General features: G+C 50.4%; 7 protein-coding genes across 7 annotated transcripts; 4 read left to right on the top strand and 3 right to left on the bottom strand.

The window, feature by feature from the left end:
• Window positions 1-398: 398 nt before the first annotated feature.
• PG985_001321 (uncharacterized protein) lies at window positions 399-622 on the top strand (the record flags this gene model as incomplete). Its single annotated transcript, XM_066821090.1, has 2 exons — window positions 399-445; window positions 481-622. The coding sequence occupies 2 exons, from the start codon at window positions 399-401 to the stop codon at window positions 620-622; spliced, it is 189 nt and encodes a 62-aa protein (XP_066691969.1).
• A 1,306-nt stretch (window positions 623-1,928) lies between these two features.
• PG985_001320 (glucose-repressible protein) lies at window positions 1,929-2,217 on the bottom strand (the record flags this gene model as incomplete). Its single annotated transcript, XM_066821089.1, has 2 exons — window positions 1,929-2,095; window positions 2,169-2,217. 2 exons carry the CDS (start codon window positions 2,215-2,217, stop codon window positions 1,929-1,931), a joined length of 216 nt encoding a protein of 71 aa, XP_066691968.1.
• A 2,949-nt stretch (window positions 2,218-5,166) lies between these two features.
• On the top strand, window positions 5,167-5,923 carry PG985_001319 (uncharacterized protein; the record flags this gene model as incomplete). The annotated part of the gene is made up of 2 exons (XM_066821088.1): window positions 5,167-5,458; window positions 5,520-5,923. The coding sequence occupies 2 exons, from the start codon at window positions 5,167-5,169 to the stop codon at window positions 5,921-5,923; spliced, it is 696 nt and encodes a 231-aa protein (XP_066691967.1).
• An 899-nt stretch (window positions 5,924-6,822) lies between these two features.
• Window positions 6,823-7,167, bottom strand: PG985_001318 (uncharacterized protein; the record flags this gene model as incomplete). Its single annotated transcript, XM_066821087.1, has 1 exon — window positions 6,823-7,167. One exon carries the CDS (start codon window positions 7,165-7,167, stop codon window positions 6,823-6,825), a length of 345 nt encoding a protein of 114 aa, XP_066691966.1.
• A 1,510-nt stretch (window positions 7,168-8,677) lies between these two features.
• PG985_001317 (uncharacterized protein) lies at window positions 8,678-9,469 on the bottom strand (the record flags this gene model as incomplete). The annotated part of the gene is made up of 1 exon (XM_066821086.1): window positions 8,678-9,469. One exon carries the CDS (start codon window positions 9,467-9,469, stop codon window positions 8,678-8,680), a length of 792 nt encoding a protein of 263 aa, XP_066691965.1.
• Window positions 9,470-10,550: 1,081 nt separating this feature from the next.
• PG985_001316 (uncharacterized protein) lies at window positions 10,551-12,282 on the top strand (the record flags this gene model as incomplete). The annotated part of the gene is made up of 3 exons (XM_066821085.1): window positions 10,551-10,707; window positions 10,767-10,900; window positions 10,954-12,282. The coding sequence occupies 3 exons, from the start codon at window positions 10,551-10,553 to the stop codon at window positions 12,280-12,282; spliced, it is 1,620 nt and encodes a 539-aa protein (XP_066691964.1).
• An 822-nt stretch (window positions 12,283-13,104) lies between these two features.
• Window positions 13,105-16,420, top strand: PG985_001315 (Sec8 exocyst complex component specific domain-containing protein; the record flags this gene model as incomplete). Its single annotated transcript, XM_066821084.1, has 2 exons — window positions 13,105-15,707; window positions 15,763-16,420. 2 exons carry the CDS (start codon window positions 13,105-13,107, stop codon window positions 16,418-16,420), a joined length of 3,261 nt encoding a protein of 1,086 aa, XP_066691963.1.
• Between the last annotated feature and the right edge of the window lie 3,997 nt (window positions 16,421-20,417).

The raw sequence follows: 20,417 nt of genomic DNA, 5'->3' as shown, positions 1-20,417 counted from the left end.
ATAGTTCCCAACTTCAAGATGTTGTTCGCCCATCAGCCCATCTGACACCTGTCGAACTTCAACACTGCATGGGCCTCCACTAAAGCTCTCTTCACCGCTCCAGCTTCAGATATTTCAATTCATGCGAACTGGAGGAACACGTATCAAATTCCCTAATTTAGTCACCACTGATAGCGATAGTAGTGAGTGACTATTACACGTATATACTCCCAAGCTCGGTCCAAGAGGGCTTTTCGAGCCCTGTCCAGGGTGTCTCGATCTGCACAATGGCTCGTTTTGCCGCCTGCCTATCTTGCCCATGGGAAGAGCTAAAAATCGTCCAGAGCCACCTTCCTCCATATCACTAATACCAATACTCTACTCCCCAGGGTAAAGCCTCTGAGTTGCCGGAACGCGCCATGCTCTTGTCCACTTCCATTGCGGCCTACGAGGACAAGGGACCAATGTATGTCCTGTTGATTCTGACCCGACCGGACACAGATCAGGGTGGTTGGAATGGGAGGTGTTTGCGAACTTGCTGTTTCTTGCCTTGGACCTGGGCTTGTTTGGCTCGTTGGGTTGGCAGCTCTTCCAGCTCCTCCGGGCCTGTGACACCATGGTGTTCATTGAGGCATCGTCGTAGCGAGTCCCCGGTCTGGGCATAAGCGCCTTGGGTGATCCGGTAGACCGATTGCGGACAAATCTGGTCCGCTATAGAAAATGCGCAATAACTGCCTTGAACCCATTCTACTGGAATATCCACGGGTCCAATACAGTTTACTTGTGACAAGCGGATGAGTAGAGACAGCCAATCTCTTCGCTCCGCAAGCACCGTCGCTGACAACGTGAGGCACGCGGAAACGCGTACTGACTCGGCGAGAGATGGTGTTGCAGGCAGGACCCAACAGGGGGTAAACAGCTGGAGACGGGTAGGAACCCTTGAAGATGCGTGTGTCCTATCTCCATGGTGAGGAATATTGATGGCCTCGCCTAACTCTTCATTTTCTCCATTCTCGCCTCAAAGCGTAGAACCGCTCTGGACATTGGCATCAAGCTTCTCGGGATGAGGCGCTGCGACAGTGGTTCCCGTGTCTGGACGCGGCGGCGACTTGTTCTCCTGTTGCGCGCGACGCATGTTTTCTCCCTTTGACTGTGAGATAGTGAATATTGGATTAGAACGGATTCTCTACTCACTAGCAAGAGCAACGGCCTTCAGGTAAATACAAACTTGGACTGTGGAAGCGTGGCTGGGTCAAGACAGTACGGACTGTTCACCAAGCACCGCATTGACTACTTCAGATAACGTATCAGAAGAATCCATAGATCTGAAAGAATGTCTGATTCGTACCTCGCTGCTCGCGAAAACGGCACCTGTCTACGCAGGGTTATCTGTTATTGCGACAGGGTAAAGGAGCGAGGGCAGTCAAGGTCAAATCTCAACTGCTCTGCCTGATTTTGGGAAATGGTTGGCCGATTGGGTCAGGCGCCGTGGGAAGTTGTCGATCATGACAAGAAACACCTAACATATTAGAAGTTTCAATCTAACCACCATATTTAATACTGTATTCCAAGAGCCTCGCATAATGAGACGACTTGACTCGCCGCGAGTGAGGGAGATGTGATATCAATATGGCCCGAGATTCGATATATAGGTCGAAAGCCGTGTAGAATATTGCAGAATATTCATATAAACCACTCTCCAGGTTAACATTGAATCGAGGACAAAATATGTCAGCAAGAGTAGGTAACAATCACGATATCACTGGGAGACAGAAGATAGGTTGTTAGGATGTAATGGCAGCTTTATTCTAAGTCATCTTAGGGGTATTGAAGCTTGCTCTAGGGATAGTCAAATCTGAAAACCCTTTCCTCCCATTCCGTCAATGCCAAACGCCTTGGTCGTGATCAATTCGGAATCATTATTGGTGTTGGTGATGAGGGAGAAGCATTTAGTGCTTGGCAGCCTCCTTGTTGACATCGGCAGAGGTGTTGTTCTTCTTCTCGTCAACCTTGTCAGAGATGGCGTCCTTGCCGGCCGTCAGGCGGGTGGAGGCGGAGGCGTTGCTGTCCTTGGCGACCTCCTTGTTGCCCTCCTTGGAAGCAGTGGCAGTAGCACCTGGTAAATGTTAGAATCACAATGTTGATGATGTGAGGAGAAGCTCAGCGAGGAGCAGAAGAGAAAAGCATACCCTTGACGGTGTCGGCAACGTAGGAAGCGGCGTTGTTGATGGTATCCATTGTGAAGGTTGTTTGGGGGGTTTGTTTGGTTGGTTGAGTGTGAAGATTGTAGTGTTGGTGAGAGTTGTGATGTTTGATGATGGAGGAATGAAGTCGTTGATGGGTGGGAGATGGGAAGGTTTATATAGAGGGATTGCTGCGAGCTGGCTTGGTCTGACAAACAGCCGTTTGCTACTAACCTTAACCTTCCGGTCCTTGCCTGCCTTAGAATTCACTGGTATGAATCACAGATCGAATTCGCGCCCCACGCATGGGCAATCACATGGAGAATGGAAAGGGCATGGATGTACGTCATTGTAGAGAAAGGGCCATTGTCTGTCTTCCCCTCTGTCAATGCATGTGCAGATGTCTGTCATCCACCCCCGGTACGTACATCGATGACTGCCCGCAAAAAAGGGAGGGGCAGTGAATCACTCCGCAAAGGGGGACGTCCTTTCACTACCCCTCGTTAACATTGGGGTGCGCGTCAAGTATCTAGGTAGCCTTGGATCGCTCTCCAGTCAGCCTCTTTCTACAAACATGTGGACCCAGAGGTACGTGGGCTCTCTCTTTGTCCAGCCCATCATGGAAGTATTGAATCGGCCATGTTCCATGCCAACTTACAGGTATCTACAAATGTATTTGCCTAGGGGAGATACAGCATTACAATGCCTACCTTGGTATGGAAGTTGCCATGGTGGATGCTGGAAATGTACGTCATGGTTGCGATAATATCAAGCCAGCAAACCGACGGGCTGTCAGCTATTGCTGAGCACCTTTCCTCCAAGAGCCTTTCTTCCCCGCCTAGTGTGTAGTACTGTGAGGTGCTGCGAGAACTGATTGCGTCATGTCTTTTGCTTCATTTCCCGGTGTAGCAGTTACGTGAAACGTAGGTAGTAGTAGGTAGACCACGGACTTGCAGCCGAGCACCAGGCAAATCATTGATAGGCGAAAGCTCGCATTTCCCATCCAGATTGCAAGAAGCCCATGCTCCTTGCCGCAAGCTGTTCCTGGCTTGTTGCAGCTAGAGCTGTCAAGATTCCCCACCTGCCAGATCCGCCTGTTTCTGGCAGGAAGCTTGATCAGCAGCCAATCACGATTCCCGTCCGCTTGGATGATGTGCAGCAGGTCACAAAGCTCCGACTGTTAGCTCGTTACAGGTCTGACATCATAGACTTTTCGCCTTGCACCAAGCACAACAAGAGAGGTCTAGCCCCCTCGGAGCCACAGCTCCTGAGTACGTCAAAGCCACACATACCCCGCCAGCCGGACTGTTTTCAGCCATAATAGTAGGTCTCGTGTATCAATAGTACCAAGACATGATCCATCATCGCGGCTCGAAATGAACGAGCCAGCGAGCGGCCAATGGCTTTCTGATCGAGATCGCTGTATGGAGCGTCTAGCCTATGAAGTCGTAGCAGATGGGTTCTTTCTGTGCCTGTTCTACCCGTCGATCATTCCCCAGTGCTTTCATCGTACTTTCCCATCTTGCATCATTTCCAAGCTTGGGCAACTCGGGTCAGAAGGCCACATAAATCTGCAAGGAGGAAACGCCACAACCAAGGAAAGCCATTCTGGATACATACTCCACGGAGCTTTTGATCCGTCAAACCACCAAACAACCACAGCCTTCATGCATTGCATCACGATCCGGCCACACAACGCCCAAAGTCCATTCGTTTGGCAAGAAGCAACCGGTCATGCGGGACAACATCAACAACGCCGCGTCCTACGTTGCCGACATGGCTATGGATACATGGACTTTGGGCCAGGCTGTGTGACGTAATGGACAATCGCTAAGCTCCGCGATGCCGAGACCGGGCAACAGTCTAGGCCCTCTCTCTTCAATGTTGACAGTTTGCCATTATGAGGCTCGGCGAACCATTCTTCGTGTCTGTTGAGGCGAGCCGCACTCCCAACACCTCGGGTTTACCTGTTTTGCTGCTGACGGCTACTCCAGGCAGGCAAACGGGCTGGCTCAGGGTATGACCTGTATCTTGCGTTTACTGGCAGCGGGAATCGCTGCGTCTCCAAGAGGAATGCTTGTCACATACATGCCCCTCCATTCGTTTACTGCACAGTGATCGTAGCCAGCATCAGAGTACGGCAATGTCTGGGGTTTTCCACACCTAACTTGCGGTATGAACCTTTGGTCCCTGCTCTTAGCTTGCGGCGCACGTTGAGTTTGTCCCTGTCGATCAGATGCCTGGAGAGGATACTACTAGTCTCTCTGGCCGTTGACGCCTCATTTGAGGCTTCGAACCAAATGAATAAGCAAGAACCGTGGCGCCCGGATGATACTTATCTGCCTTTGCGACTTTTACCTCTCCACAAGGATATGAAGAGCATTGTCACGTACCTCCACGGAAGACGCATGGAATGAGCTCTTACCACTTACACTATCTAACTTCACGTACGTATTTAAGCGACTTTCTGACAACCGCCGCACCAACAACGTGCATACCGTATACCAGGCGGCTTGCATCACGCTGCTCCATCTGTATTTCTTCACCCTAAGCGCAACAGACACGGTCGACTCGGTTGCGTGTCTGTAATGGTCACGGACGATGAACATTGAACTCAATACCTGACCAAAGTCGTTATCAGCGGCCGAGCCAATAAGCTTCAAAACAAGCTTGATGTTGTTTCTTCTGTATCGTCTAACTTTCACTTTCCTAATTCAAAACCTCTTGATGAATTATCGTGGTGTCGTTTTGCCAGCACGGCGACTCGGAATGGTCGGAGCTTCGTTGACTTGAGCCGCAAAACAGGGCGGTTGAACGAACCCGTCCGTGCTGCAGTGGGGTTGGCTGTCTAATCAGCCCCGTTGGCGTTTAGATGATGGCGCAGTTAACGGACCGAGCAATTGGTTGCAGCACACTGCATTATTCGCTCAACTTCGATTTGACCGCACCATCGCGACTTGGCCGATTTCGAGTGCAACGGATTTCATAAAAGGTATAGCTTAAAATGGGCATCTTGCGGAAAACCTTCATGACGGGCGTCTATGGCGTCACGGGCGGCCTGGCCAGTGTGGGGGCTGGCATGGCTTATCTCAATGCCACAACCTCGATCGTCGACCTGAAGAATGACGATGCATGGTTCAGTTCCCAGACATACGCAAGATACAACCCAAAGGGCAACCCGGCTCTTCAGGACGACTGCATCAAGCGTGTGCCACTCAGCAAGATCCGGCCGGAGCTTCGAAATGACGAGGCTGCCTTGACCCTCGACTTCTGCCGCGGCATCTGGAGCCGATGGGGTACGATCATTCATTATCGCTTTCACTCGACATGGACACTCGTACTAACGTGACTTATCAGGGTTCTGGACCCAGAGCAAGCTCCATGAGCGCTACGATGCGCCTCCGGGCTCGGAAGATTACACGTGGAAGACCTCAGAGCTGGCCGTCGCCAAGTACGAGCCCGGCCTCAAGTTCGTGAACCACTTCGAGGTCGTCCAGAACCAGGGCAACGAGATCACGGTCCGCTGCGGAGGGTCGCCGCTGCAGCCCGGCTTGAGGAACTCGGACGGGCTCGTCCTCATCAGCGCCCGCATCGACCGCGAGAAGCAGGAGGCGGTCTTCAGCCTCAAGTCGTCATTGTTCGACAGCGCGGGCTCTTATGACAAGGGCGCAGGGCATCCGATCCCGCCCAAGATCGCTTTCCTGCACCGTTGGTATGTTAGGATCCTGGTGCAAAGCAGCCTGGGGAAGGTGAAGGCTTGAGATCTAGGTGTCCCGAGCGAGAGAGAGAGATATATATATATATATATCCCCAGTACCCACTTGTCAATATTTCCGACTGTTATAAAACTCTACAAGGGGTTTCAGTGGGCATGTTATGAGATCTAGTCCAAAAATAGACTCATCTGTGTAGACTGTTGTGATTGGCTGCCCCTGATGACAGCATTGTGGCACATTGAACGCGGCCTACCGTCAGCCGTCATTCCTAAAAGTCTGGTGGTATTTAGATAATCTGTTTAAGACAGAATCAGGGAAGCAACATTGGAAATGAATGAAAACATTCATCTTTCTTGTATGTATAGTATAACATGGCCACTTTCAGCTGGAACGGCCCGCCGCTTGGAAGCAACACCTTTCGGCAGCTGAACGTCGGCACAGACTGTGACTTGTTTGCAGATTTCGCCATGGCAGCTTTAACATTTGACTGGACCAGCGGAGGTGATGCCTTTCCAATCATACAGTACTTGCGAGCCATTCTGCCGACTTCGGAATCTCATATCCCGACTGCCGTGGATTATTGCGTTGGTTTGAGGATCTTCACCTTGTGGAAGGAGTTAATTTGGCATCCAGAGCCTTTAATGAGACGTTCTTGAAGCAAATCGACGCTTCAAACCCAGCGTGCGTTCCAGAGGCATGCTATAAGCTACTCCGCAATATAGAGCTAGATTTCGACCTGGCTGGCATAGGGATACTGTCTTTTATTGACATGCGAGATTCATCGAGCACCACTGACAAAGAGCCAGAGCATAGCGTCATACATTTTCGGTGCCAGTCTTGTAACCACATACGTCCTGGTCCTCAGTCTGCCGCAATGCCGAGCCGCGAGATCGGCGTCGCTACTCAAGCACGTAACAAATGTAGCCCGTGGTTCGGTATCAGAGCTATTCCTGGGTGCTTGTATCATATGTCAAGCCATTCAGGTCGCTGTGATTCGAGAGTCCCGCGGCATTTTCGGGAACGTAACGGACAAGCCGCGAAGCTACGTTGTCATCACGGCGGTCGTTTCCACCTTCTCCTTCTGCCCCGTGCTGCTCCTCTTTCTGGCGCTGGGCGGGCAGACGTGCCGCAGACGACCCTGGCTGATGTGTTTCGCCACGTGGGTGCAGTATGGGCTCTGGTCTGCCGTGGTTGGTACGGACATCGTCTCTATGGTGAAGGCCGGGCCGGACTCGGGCTTGAGCTCGGCCTCGGATGAATCGTTGGGCAGCAGGTGGTTCGCGAAGCATACTCTAAGCGACCTGGTCAGGGAGCACTACACCGCCTTCCAGGAGCAACACTGTCAGAAGTGGCTGGATGGCGGAAGCGTCGCGATCTTTGTTGCTTCGGGTACTTCATTTCCCATGGCGGTCGGTCCAGTGGTTCCGCTGTTCTTATCCGCTTTGGGCTGGAGCCTCGACTACTGTACTCCTCGATCAATGAGGCTGGGTGCCTGGCGATATGTGAGTATCATTTCCTGTGCTGTTTGTTATACCATAAGTATGCTGACTTGTGTTGCCCTAGACGGCATGGAAACTGCATTGAATAGCCGAGTCCCAGAAGAGTACATAGTCGTCCTTGATCAAGATGAGGAACATGAAGATGGAGAGAAGAGGTGCAGTTGTGGCCAGGATGACTGGAAAGCTCACAAGGCCCAGGAGTATCATCTACATCCATATGCCACCATCTACCTAATATAGAGATGAAATGACTTAGGAGGTTAGCCAATGTTGCATTCGAGTTATCAAAGGCGGCAATGCTAGCCACAATGAATTAGCTTACAAAAAGATATATTGGTTGAAGAGAACCCATGGGATGAGTCTCGGGACCCACAGCCCCCAGAGTAATCTATCCCCAGTCACCCTTCACAGGGACTTCCACATCGCTTGTGTGAACATCCTGCAAAACGTGAATCATTGGCATCTACCTTGGAATGGACTCTCATGGAAAGAAGCAGAGCTCCATCCAATCCTTGACTCGCCTTCAGAAACAAGAGACTACTTTGGAGTTGTTACTCACACCTACGCCCATTACTAGCATCAGATCAATATCAATATCAAGAGTAGCAGCTAAACGGTAAGAGGTTATTACAGGGGCCACTATCCTCGTCCTCCATGACGGTAGTAGCCAAGCAAGGTAACCCTATGGAAGAGGAAAGGCCGCCCCGAGCTCTCAAGACACACACCCACCTGCCTACCTCCCAGGCGGTCCTACACCCTCTAGGCACCTACAAATCGGAATAATGAGCTCCCCTCCCGTCGACCAAGGAATCTGGTTTGGCTCAGTTGGCTAACGTGCGAGTCTTGAATTCAATGCTGACTTATTCGCACAGATCGCCGAAACAACAGTTCGGCTGTCCACAACATGTACCTCAGATGCATCATGCATTCATGCAACATTGAACGGCAACGTCGTTTGGACGCACGGTTTGGCCGTGTCCTTGGAACTGAAGTCCGCTATCCAGAGGACGAGTATCTGCAGAACAACTAGTTCGTGCAGGGCAAGGATGGGATTGCAAACATTCACAAGTCCATCTTCGACTTCAAGGAAGACCCAAATATCCTTGCTGAAGACGACAGAAACACACAAGAAGAAAGCGTATCACATACAAAACCTCCTACACCACCAAAGAGTAAGTCAACAATCAAACCTTCCTATCCCAGCCAGATCAGATTCCTTGGGAAGACAATTTCTTTTTTTCTTCTTCACTTCTGTTCTATTGTCGTGAACGTTATTGGTGTTGTCAGAGATTGAGCACTGCTAAACATTTTCCAACCTCTCGGCAAAGAACTGCATGATTGGCAGCATCTCCTCCCTGCTATCTGGCATTCCATCATTGCCTTTCTTCCACTTCACCTCGCGCACATCTGTGAACTCGCGTTTCAGCGCCTCTATGGCCTCTTCATCGACTGCCTCACTAGATCTACCATGGCAAACCAAGGCTGGTGTGCGACACTTCTCCCGTGCGCTTATCGATGGAACCATACTCGCCGGCAACGGTCCTCCAACCGACACAATGCCCTTGAAAGCACGTTCTGCCGCGTTGCCGCCAGCTGCCGCACCCGGCATCTGCTCGTTATCCCGCAGGCGCGACGCCAGACCGAGTGCCACGGACCCGCCTTGGCCGTAGCCGAACATCAGCATGTCGCGCGTGTCCCACCCGCACTTCTCAATCAGCACGCCGCGGATGAGCTTCTGCAGCACCGCGTCCGTCGACTTGGTGAAGCCGGGGTCGAGTTCCAGCTCGCCCGTCGTGGAGGAGATGGTCAGGTCGTCGCCCCAGTGGAAGTGCCGCGTGGGCATCTCATCGTCGTCCGACAAGCCCAGCAGCGCCGGCGGCAACGGCGTCACGCCCCGGACGGAGATGCCCATCACGCCCGGCAAGGCGAGAGTCTTGGCGAGGCCGGTGTAGGCTTCTTCGAAGTCGCCCAGGCCGTGGAACAGGATCAGGATGGCCGTCGTGGTCTCTGGGACTTCGGGATAAGCGAGGCCGACGGTGATGGCGGGCGCCAGCGACGCGAAGTCTTCTGGTTGGGGGATTCTGGTGGGCATGTTGTTGTTGGAGAGTTTCGAATAGTGCAGCAGATGGGGAGTGGTGAAATTCTCGGACTCAAATGCCTAATGACTTGACACAACTTTTGATGAGGGTTTACGGCCAATGACGTATTGTTGCGGTGCCGATGTTGCGATGGAGGTTGCGGGCGGGCGAGTTCTGTGCGGTGAAAAGCCGGTGCGGTGGGGGTCCCCCGCCTCCGGAGGAGTACATGGCTAACCCACCCTAACGCTGCCAGCGTTCCAACAGTCAACAGTCTCGCCTGCTTCAATTATGTAAAGGGAACCGCACTGACCCAATCACCTACATGTATGTCAATACATAAAGTACCTATTTATCAATATTGATGGAGATCACGCCCGATACATAACCTACCTACAACCTGAGAGTTCGGATGCGTTTCCGAATCAGGAACCCCATTCGAGAACCGGTATGCTGGATACGCTATCCAGGCTGTGTGCTTCACCGAGTGCCATCCCGGCAGGGGTTGCTGCGAACGCTTGACCCCCTTAGATTAGCCCCCGCACGATACCACCCTCCTTGGCCTCAATTTCCGATGTGCATCTTATCTCTCGATACAATACCACAAACCAGAACCGATTGGCCTCCCACGTGGTCGATAGAATACTATTCACGTGTGAAGATGATAAGACCGGGACAAGTATGGCATCGCCTCCTCCCCGGTTGGGAGATTTGGCGCCAATTCGATTTTATGCAGACTATCGGTTGTACAATCTGGTAGCGAGGGTACCTTGTCATCTAACCATGACAGGGTGCGTTGATGTCCTCCGTCTGCCTATAGAACATGTACACGTGCAGAAACATCTGGGGTCGTTGGGGATTCAACGATGTAGCCTGTTCGGCTCCCGGGAAGCATCCTCAAGGATATATGAGTGGAGCCGAGTCATGTTACTGTTACTCTCCGTGGGAGCTTAAAGATGCACGCGGTTCCCGTGTACTAGGTAGGTGAACTAGACGAAGTGAATCACTCTCCCCCTTGCCGTGCCTGTTTTGTTGAAGGCGTCCACTCTTTCGAGACTTCTACGCTCGTTCGTCTACTACTATTGTTCAACTGTGACCATGGTCAGTTCCTTCATGATCGGCGCGTCGCTCGCAGCCGTGGGTGTTTCCGCCGCCGGCCAACCGCTTGCCCCGGCCCAAGACATCAACTTGCCTGCCGGTGCCAACGCCGCAGAGCCCTTGAAGTGGTTGGGTGCCAATGGCCCGTGGTTTGCTGGTATGTATGCAGGCGCTGTTGTGGTGTAGAGGTCGAACCATTCTGATTCGAGTGTCTAGGCGAAAATGTGAATGGCATCTCATCTGATATCCCCGAAAACTGCTACGTGGATCAGGCTGCCTACGTCTCACGCCATGGATCTCGGTTTCCCGACCAGGGTGCATACAATGGCTGGGTCAGCCTTCAGCAGAAGGTAGCTATTGCATTTCCTCGCCCGGTGTTGAGGTCTCGCTGACAGTATAATAGCTTTCCGCCGGAGGGTACACAGCCTCCGGGGCTCTCTCCTTCATGCCGAACTGGAAGACAGTTTTGACGAATCCCTCAAAGCAAATTGCCATGGAAAGCCCCACGGGAGTAAAAGAGGCCCAAGACATGGGATACCAGCTGCGAACCAGATACCCCAACCTGTACAAGGATGGAGACGATTTCATAGTGTGGGCCAACAACTACACCCGAGTCCTCCAGACTGCCCAGATGTTCGTCCGTGGATTCCTGGGCTGGGAGTCGGACTCTCTCGGCAGCGTGGTGTCTGTCACTTCAAAGAGGTTTCCTGGCGGCATTGGAGATTCTCTGGCACCTTCCGACATGTGTCCTAACTTCGCAGATGACGAGGGAAGCGAGCAGCAAGGTGTTTGGAACAATATCTGGATTCCTCCGGTCCAGGCCCGTCTCAATGCTCTCATCACCGGTAATCTGACCTTGACCGCCGGAGATATCACCTCAATCCCCTACCTGTGCGGCTACGAAAGCCAGATCACTGGTCGTCTTTCCCCGTGGTGCGACGTCTTCACGGACGAGGAGCTCAAGGCTTATCAATACTCGAACGACATGCGGTACTTTTACGGCATCGGCCCCGGGACTGACCTCAACAAGAAGATGATGACCCCGTACCTCGACGCCCTCATGGGGCTCTTCGCGCAGGGCCCCAACATCACCGGCAGGAAGGCCGACGGTTCCAGCTTCGATGTACCCAAGTTGCTGGTGTCATTCCTCAATGACGGGCAACTGACCGAACTAGTCACATCCAGTGGTGTCTTTGACGCCCAGCCTCTGCTGTCGCCTACGGAAAAGGACGACAACCGGCTGTGGATCGGATCCCGCTACGTCACCATGCGAGGCACCATCGCCTTCGAGCGTCTGAACTGCCGGGCCATGCCCAGCAACCCAGCAGGAGGTAACGGGACCGTTACTACCACGCGCCGGGGTTGCCGCCACAACAACACAGCCCAGTCGACTACACTGTCATCGATGGTGCGCAATGTCACCACCACCACATCAACTAGCGTTATCGCGGTACCCACCATCACCGGGACACCACCAGCTGCCCAGAACAACGCCACCTACATCCGCATCCGCCTGAACGACGCCGTCTACCCCGTGCCCTCGTGCCAGAACGGGCCCGGTCGCTCGTGCCTACTCAGCGACTACGTCAAGTACGTCGCCGACAAGTACGAGGCCGAAGGCGACTGGCTCGAGAACTGCGCGGTCACGGCGGATGGGGCCCCGACCAAGGTCAAGGGCGCGTCGTTCTACACGGACTTGAGCAGTCCCTGGCTAAAGGCCATAAAGCCTTGAGGAGATATGGCGGCTATAGTACGAGATGATATGATACGATATGACTTTTAGATAGTAATGTGTAAAGTGCCTAATACTTCTTTCTTACCGCATGCAGCCTGTCCAACTTATGATGTCGAGTGGAAGTCCATTATACTATCGAGGAAGCATCCAGAAATAATGGCGCTGCCAATTTATCCATGGGCAAGTCGAAAGCCTGAGTATGTTTTGGCAGTTGGTGTTGCATATGACCATCAATCAGTATTGACCATTCCCCTGTCTGGTAGGGATATTGAGAGCGGGTACAGACAGCCCTTGAGTTGTAGTGGTTCGTAAAGTGACACTTGTGACTCACCGAGCGAGGAGCCACGGTCATTCCAGAGCATATAAACAGCAGCAGCCAGAATGCAGGCCTGGCTCGCTCAAAATGTGTAACAAGTCGTCGCGGGTGCATTGGAGGTGGTTGTGTTTGGACTTTGGATGAGGTTGCGATTGGAGGCTTGTACCTACCTATGATAAGGAGCTGAGCTCGGGGACAATTAGCGTATCCCTGCAGTTGGTGCACTGCACAGAACACTGCAGGTGGCCTAATGCCCAAGCTTAGGTACCCTACAGATAATCTCCGGTGAAACGATTATTAACCCCCCAACCTACATCGAAACCTCGACGACGGATTACAATCAGAAGACTAGATCCTCGTTCAACCTACCCGGGATTTATATCGACTGCTTGATCGAACTACCGACCATACTGCGACTGGGATCCGACCCGCGATGCCACGTCATCCGCCGCTATAGCGCCTCACGTCGACGATAACCTTGCCGGTGCATATGCATCATCAACATGGCAAACCGATATGGCGGCGGCGCATCGTATCGTAATGGCGGCGCTAATGGATACGGCTCCTTCGGGAGGAAGGACCTACCGCAGAATGGAGGAGGCGGCGACGAATACGACCAGTTTGGTGACGGCTACGGGAGCGAACGCTACGCCACCCCTCCGCAACAGATGAACCCACGACGACCACCGCCCCTCGACTCGCCCCGGAACGGCGCTGGCGGCTATAGTGGCTCGACCGCGTCCTCGAGGCTGCAGCGCGCCCAACAGTCCAGCGCCGAACGACAGATCTCCCAGGTCCTCGAACAAGTCAAGGCAGAATGGCCCGCCCTATGCGAGGACAACTGCATCCCGGCGTCGCTAGCATTGCAGCTTCTCGACACCAGCTCGGTTGGCAGGGCCCACGAGTACAGGAACTTCCAGAAAACCCATCAATACCTCCAAGACTCCCTCAAGGGAATCGTGCACGAACACCATCAGGGCTTCAACAGTTCGATCGGTACCTTCCACAAGATCCAGGGCAGCATACAGTCCTCACAGAAACGCGTCCGCACCCTCAAGGAATCCCTCAACACCTCCCGAGCCAACCTCTGTTCCACCGACCCAGAGCTCAAGAAGATGTACAAAGCTTCACAGATGTACGACGAGGTGCTGCAGACGCTGAACGAGTTAGAGGACCTTAGGACGGTCCCTGACCAGCTCGAAGCACGCATATCTGAGAAGAGGTTTCTGACGGCCGTCGAGGTTCTGCAGAACGCTTTACGCAAGCTGAGGAAGCCCGAGCTGGACGACATCGGGGCGCTGACCGATCTGAGGGGCTATCTGGCAAACCAAGAGACGGCCTTGATGGACATCTTGGTCGAGGAACTACACGAGCACTTATATCTGAAATCGCCCTACTGCCAAGAAAGATGGCAGAATCTCGCAAAGAAGCAGGATGGCTACAATGAGAGCTATGGCGATCAAGCTGCCATTACGCCTTTCCATGTTGTACTTGATACCCTGGATCTTCGGCACGCGGTTGTTGAGGATCCGGCAAAGAACCCCGAAGCCGACACTTTCTGGTACGTGAGTCTACTGGTTGAGGCTCTGAATAAACTCGGGAGGCTGGAAGGTGCAGTAGACAACCTCAAGCAACGGTTACCAGTCGAGCTGTTCTCCATTGTCAACGAGACAATCAACGAGGTGGACCAGAGGCATCCGAGCTCATTGCGCGGCGGCTCGTTGAGCCAGGAAGGCCTACATATGTACGGCAGCCGTGAGACGCAGATGCGGGCTGATGTCATCTATGACTTGCTGTGGACGCTGTACGGCAAGTTTGAAGCCATTGCCGAAGGCCACCGGGTCTTCCATGAATCCATCAAGGCTCTCATTCGACGAGAGGGTTCAGGAAATAACAACGCTCTGCTTGGTAGTTTCAAGGAGCTCTGGAACCTCTATCAGAACGAGATTCGCTCTCTACTACACAATTATGTCACCACGGACGCAGACGTGTACCATTACAACAACTCGCCGAACCTGGGTAACCCCATGAACGGCAACAAGGATGCTGGCAGGGAGAGCCTCTTCAAGTTCTCGGAAGCCGACTCGAAGTCGGCGGAGATGACGACCGAGTACGAAGCACTCGATGGCATCATCCGTGCTGCTGTTCCTGGCCTGACATCAGGCGAGCGAAAGAACAAAGATGCGGACAAGAAAGGCGGCAAAGAAACACAGAGGAATGCGATGCTGGGCGCATATGAGGCCAGGCAGGCCCCAGGATCGTACAAGTCCTTGGTTGAACCCAGCGTGTTCAATATGAGCTTGCTCCTGCCACCGACCTTGGTCTTCCTGCAGCGACTGAAGGTGATTGTGCCTCCTGGCTCGGATCTCGCAGCGAGCACCTTGACATCCTTCCTTGACAATTTCTTGGTCAACGTGTTCCAACCTCAACTAGACGAAACACTTTCCAAGCTTAGCGACAACGTCTTTGCGGAGATTGACTCGTTCCAGCAAGATGGCGATTGGAGCCTTGTAGCCAGGCGGCCTGTGTTCAAGGGCACCACATCATTCTTCACCATTGTCACTGCGTTCTGCCGCATGCTGGGAACCATCCCCCATGACCAGGCGCTCAGCTCTCTGCTCATCAGCCAGATGATGAGATACCATGAGCGCTGCCAGGCTTGGTTTAGGTCGTTAGTTTCAAAGGCTCAAGAACCGGCAACAACTTCAGTCGCACTACGCTACTCGGCCGAGCTCGCCACTACAAACGGTGAACTCCAGGAGACCATCAAGAAGCTATGGACCTCCTCGGAAGAATCAAATCTCGAGCTGCTCGACAAAGAGGTCAACCTCCTCATCTTACAGACCAATGAGCGCAAGCTGGAGCCAAACGATGTCATCCAAGACCGCGATGTCATTTCCTCGCTCTGTCTATTATATACCAGTATGAAGTGGCTTGCAGTCAAGGTCGTGGCTCTGCGACACATCACGACCCACGAGACGGATTCGTCGCGGCCGACCATGCCTAAGACGCAGAACCGCCGATGGACTCTCCTAAACGATCCCAACAAGGCGACCAGTGACCAGAGCGGCCCTGTGTACTTGCCCATGACACAGGATACTGTACAGTACGTTATGAATTGTGAACATTTTATGGTATGACCTGGACTAACCACCGTACAGGTCCTTTGATAGGCTTATAGCATCCTACGAGGAACTCGCTGGTTCCGTCCTCTTAACCCTTCACACCGAGATCCGCGCCCGCATCATCCACTCCCTTTCCATCTCGGTGTCACCTACCACGGCACCTTACGTCCTGCCGCCAGATCAGGAGATCAAAGAACCTGACCAGGAAATCATATCACTCAACTCGGAGCTCGTCGCTTACGATGAGACGATAGTCCGCTTCCTGCGGGATACCGAGATCGCCTTTGTGCGCACCGGGCTCGGCCGCCTGGTCAACGCGTACCTCGTGTTGAACGCGCTCGTGGCGCAGCCCATGAACTCGCGCGGCTGCGAACGCATCCAGCTCAACATCCTGGTGCTGCAGCAGAACCTCAAGAACATCGAGGCCGGGGTGGACCTCGCGCGCGCGGCCAACTACTTCTCGCTGTTCACGGCGGGCGGCGGCGACGGCATCGTGGAGAAGGCCAAGAAGGACGCCGAGGCGGGCGGCGGCGTGCCGGAGAGCGAGAAGTTCAGCTACGATGAGCTCAAGGCCATGCTGGAGCTGTGCTACAGCGAGCAGCTGTGCCACGCGGAGCGCGGTATCGCGGCCGCGGCCAAGAGGCAGATGGGCGAGAAGGTCCTGGCGCTTAGCGAGTACATGTGGCAGAGCTAGGTAGTTCATCCCGTAATATAACGTGTGTTTAGCGACTTTTTTTTGACGAGTGCTATATGAGGAGCTTTCCTTTGCCTTTGCTGTCGTGACTACTTTCTAAAGGGGATACTGCTACACAAGTGTGGCTTTTGATATTGTATACTATATCAACTTCACCACGTGCATCTCAGCGATGCTTAACTCTAAATTGGTACTTATCCATAGTAGGAGCGTCTGATGCAGATAAGCATGGGCTGCTTCATAAACTCTACAGATCTAATTATCGTATCAGCCACCTACAATACCATTTCACAAGAAGAGGTTTTCAGTTAAGAATGATGTTCCTGCACTGATGGACAGACACCTGTGTAACGTCGGTTGCGTGAACCTCCCTCCCGCCTCTTTTTTCTGTCCCGCCTTTCAGGTTCGCTGAGCTGCATTGGCGTGAAACATTCTTAGGCGGCTCGGCGCATAAGCACCACGCGAGCGAAGCTGCTGTATGACGTTGGGGGAAATAGGGTGGCAAGGGGGAGGCGAAGACAGGCAATCATGGAGGGTGCTACTAGGTACTACTATACTACTACTCCAACACGCAAATTCGGCTAGAAGGCGGCAGATGCGACTGGACTGCCGGCATCAAAGACTGGCGGTGCATCCTGATTTCGGGTCGTGGGACAAAGAACGTCATCGCCGCCCATGGGCTGGTGCGTTTCAGCTTGTGTGGTTCACGCCACCATCCGGCAACCGGTAGGTATGCAAACCATTTTTGTGGTGGCTACGGCTGGTGCAACTGCATAGACGTGGCAGAGACAAGCCCGGGGGGACAAGAGGTTGGGGAAGGATGGAGAGAGAGGTAAGTAAAGTGTGACGGACAGCGACACGCCGTTGGCGCAGCAGTACGTTGGCGCAACTGGGGAGGAAGCTGTGGCGTATCTACGTTGGAGGGGGCGTTTATGGTTTTATGGTGTGCAGCCCAGCCCAGGGAATAGAAACGACGTTACCAATGCATGTATTGGATACGAATTGTCTCAGAAACCGGTTGTTGGTGGTGAGGTCTGGCTTTGCCAGCTTACGGCGCGGCGAACCATTTGCCTGCGAGTAGGAATTATGCTTGCCGTCAGTCTTTAGAAGCACACACCACTGTCTTCTCGGCTAATGCGTCTCCTAGAAGCGGGAAACCGGTTTGCGAGGTGAGATAAGGGCTACGATCCATGTCAGTCTCGTTTACGAGCCTGCTTACTGTGCATATGGCATGCGTCTCGTATGAAAGGTCACACAGAAGCGATAAGCTCTCTCTGCCAGCTCCAATAAGCCATAGCAGTAAGGGAGTGGCGGGAATAGTGGTGATGGTAATCGCCTAAGCTGCCTCGCTGCATGGCTGCGCCGATGTGGCGGTGCGCGTTTCCAGAAACAACTGGGGCCCAGGGGTTTAATTCTTTTCTTCGGCATATCTCTTTCATCTCTCCAGGCATAGCGCCAAGAATGGGTCCCATCTCCCTCGTAGGCTCGGCCAGATTGGATTCCCAGCTGAAAAATGCTCCGATTTATCAGTGAAATCCTTTCCAACAAAAGAGGAACGCCTCCAGCTATAGGCCTATGAAGTCACGTAATTGTCATCCATTTGTTAACCGGGAAGAGAAATCCCGTCTAGGTCGTAGTGGAGAGTTGTGCCGATAGGCGATACGCTCTCATGGCCGGTACGAGGTGAGCTCTTGTTCTTTCTTATATCCGTAGAACGTGGGCTTAGGCCTCACTCTAGAGTCTAGCGCCAGCAGACGGATCCAGGAGTATACAAGAACCAACAAGGACCAACGCCGCAGCGGTCAGAACGGCGCAAGCGAATTTTTGACAAGTCAGGTACCCATGCGCCGGTCTGGCCATCCCTCCCGGCTAGCTCGGGGAGGTCTGCTTCCTTAGCCGCAAAAGAATTGCATTGTTTCTACGACTGGCTGCCTTCTTGCGAAACCACGGACGCGGATAGGTCGCTACGGGGTATCGTTAGTGACCCAACGGTTCCTCGACCGAGGCGCATAAGTTTCTAGGTACTGTAGACAGACCATGGGATGATTGGTGTGGGGTGGGAGCTGCAGGGCAAAGGCACAGGGCGTCTGTCAAAAGATGGATGTGGCGGGTAAAAGGGGTACAAAACAGACCAGCCAGATGCCAGACCGACTGGGCTCCTGATACGGACCACCTACAGGGGTCAATCACACCACCCTCAAAGTTGGTCTATGCTGAAATAACGGAATTTTATAAAATTTTAAATTTAACGTTTAAAATTTTAGAAAAACCGATTAAATAAACGTTTAAGTTTAAACTAAGTATAAACTTAATTTATATTTTTAAAGAAATAAAAATTAAATTTAAAATATTAATTTTTAAAAATATTTAAATTAAATTAAATTTTTAAAAATAGAAATAAAGATAAAAATAAAATTAAAATATAAAAATTTAATATTTAAATAATATTTAAATAATGTTTAAATTAAGTATATACTTAGTTTAAACTTTTAAAAATAAAAATAAAATATAAAAATTTAATATTTAAATATTATTTAAACTAAGTATATACTTAGTTTAAACTTTTAAAAAATTATAATTAAAATAAAATATTAAAGTTTAATATTTAAATAATATTTAAATTAAGTATATACTTAGTTTAAACTTTTAAAAAAAATTAAAATAAAATATTAAAATTTAATATTTAAATAATATTTAAATTAAGTATATATTTAATTTAAACCTTTAAAAAATATAATATTTAATTTTAATATAAAATATAATAATATAAATTATAATATTAATAAAATATTTAAATATTAAATAAAATATTTTAAAATTTTAAAGTTTAAAATTTAAAATAATAAAAATAAAAATAAAAATAAAATATTTAAATTTAAAAAAGTATTTAAAATAAATATATATTTATTTTATTTTTTAATATATTTAAAATTATAAATATATATTAATAATAAAACTATAATAAAAATAAATTAATATAAAATAATAAAGTTTTATAAAAAAAAATAAATAAAAAATAAAAATATTTAAATATTAAAGTAATTAAATATTAAAATAAAGTTTTATAAAATTAAAAATAAAAAATTAAAATAATTAAATAAAATATACTTAAATATTAAAATAATAAGATATTAAAATTATAATAATTAAAAATTAAAATATTAAAATATTAAAATATAAATATATTATTATATAAATATACTTTTTAATAATATTTTTAAAAAAATTAATAAAAATAAAATTTTTATTTTTTAAAAAAGTATATACTTAATTTAAACTATATTTAAATAAAGTTTAAATTAAGTTTAAACTTAGTTTAAACATTATTTTAACCTTAAATTATTACCGTATTTTTTCTGTTATTTAAAAACGTTTTAAAAAATAAAATTATACATTTTATACTTTTATGTAATTTGAGGGTGGTACGAGCTGGCGCTGAGACCCACTTTGAGGGTGGTTTGATTGACCCTTGTAGGTGGTCCGTACTGTATCGCCCAGACGGGCGGACTACAGGACGGGGCAAGGTGCGTGAGAACGCATTCAAGTTGCTCATTCGATTGGGTTGGATCGGCCAGCAAGCACATGCGGCAGCAGTGGCACACATGCAGGAACTGACAAAGCAGGATTTCAACTGTTTGAGGATGGAGAAGTGCATGCATGCGGCCAGCCATCATATCATATTCCGGATAGCTCGCCTTCATTTCGTAGCGACCGCGGACTGATAGTTTCGGTGAGATCGAAGACCGTCTCACAGGCGACCGGTTTCGAGTTTCAACAAAATAGGAGTTCCGGGCGTGGCGGTCAAGAAGGGCGGGGGAGAAGTCATCCTAGATATCCTCCTTAAAAAAAGCCCGCGAAATTGGGGGGGTGAAGGATGTCGGGAAAGGCTGGAAGATGAGAAGTGGGGCTTCCACCTGCGGCGACCGCATGCACGATGAGATGAATCGACTGTGACGTGGTTCCAAGTGCATATCAGAGCAATCATTCATACCTTTGA

Source organism: Apiospora marii (assembly GCF_038362585.1).
Source record: "Apiospora marii strain CBS 49790 chromosome Unknown utg000001l_segment0_segment0, whole genome shotgun sequence".
NCBI classification, from domain to species: Eukaryota; Fungi; Ascomycota; class Sordariomycetes; order Amphisphaeriales; family Apiosporaceae; genus Apiospora; species Apiospora marii.
Note: the sequence above shows the minus strand (reverse complement) of the source record. Positions and strands in the feature narration are given on the sequence as shown.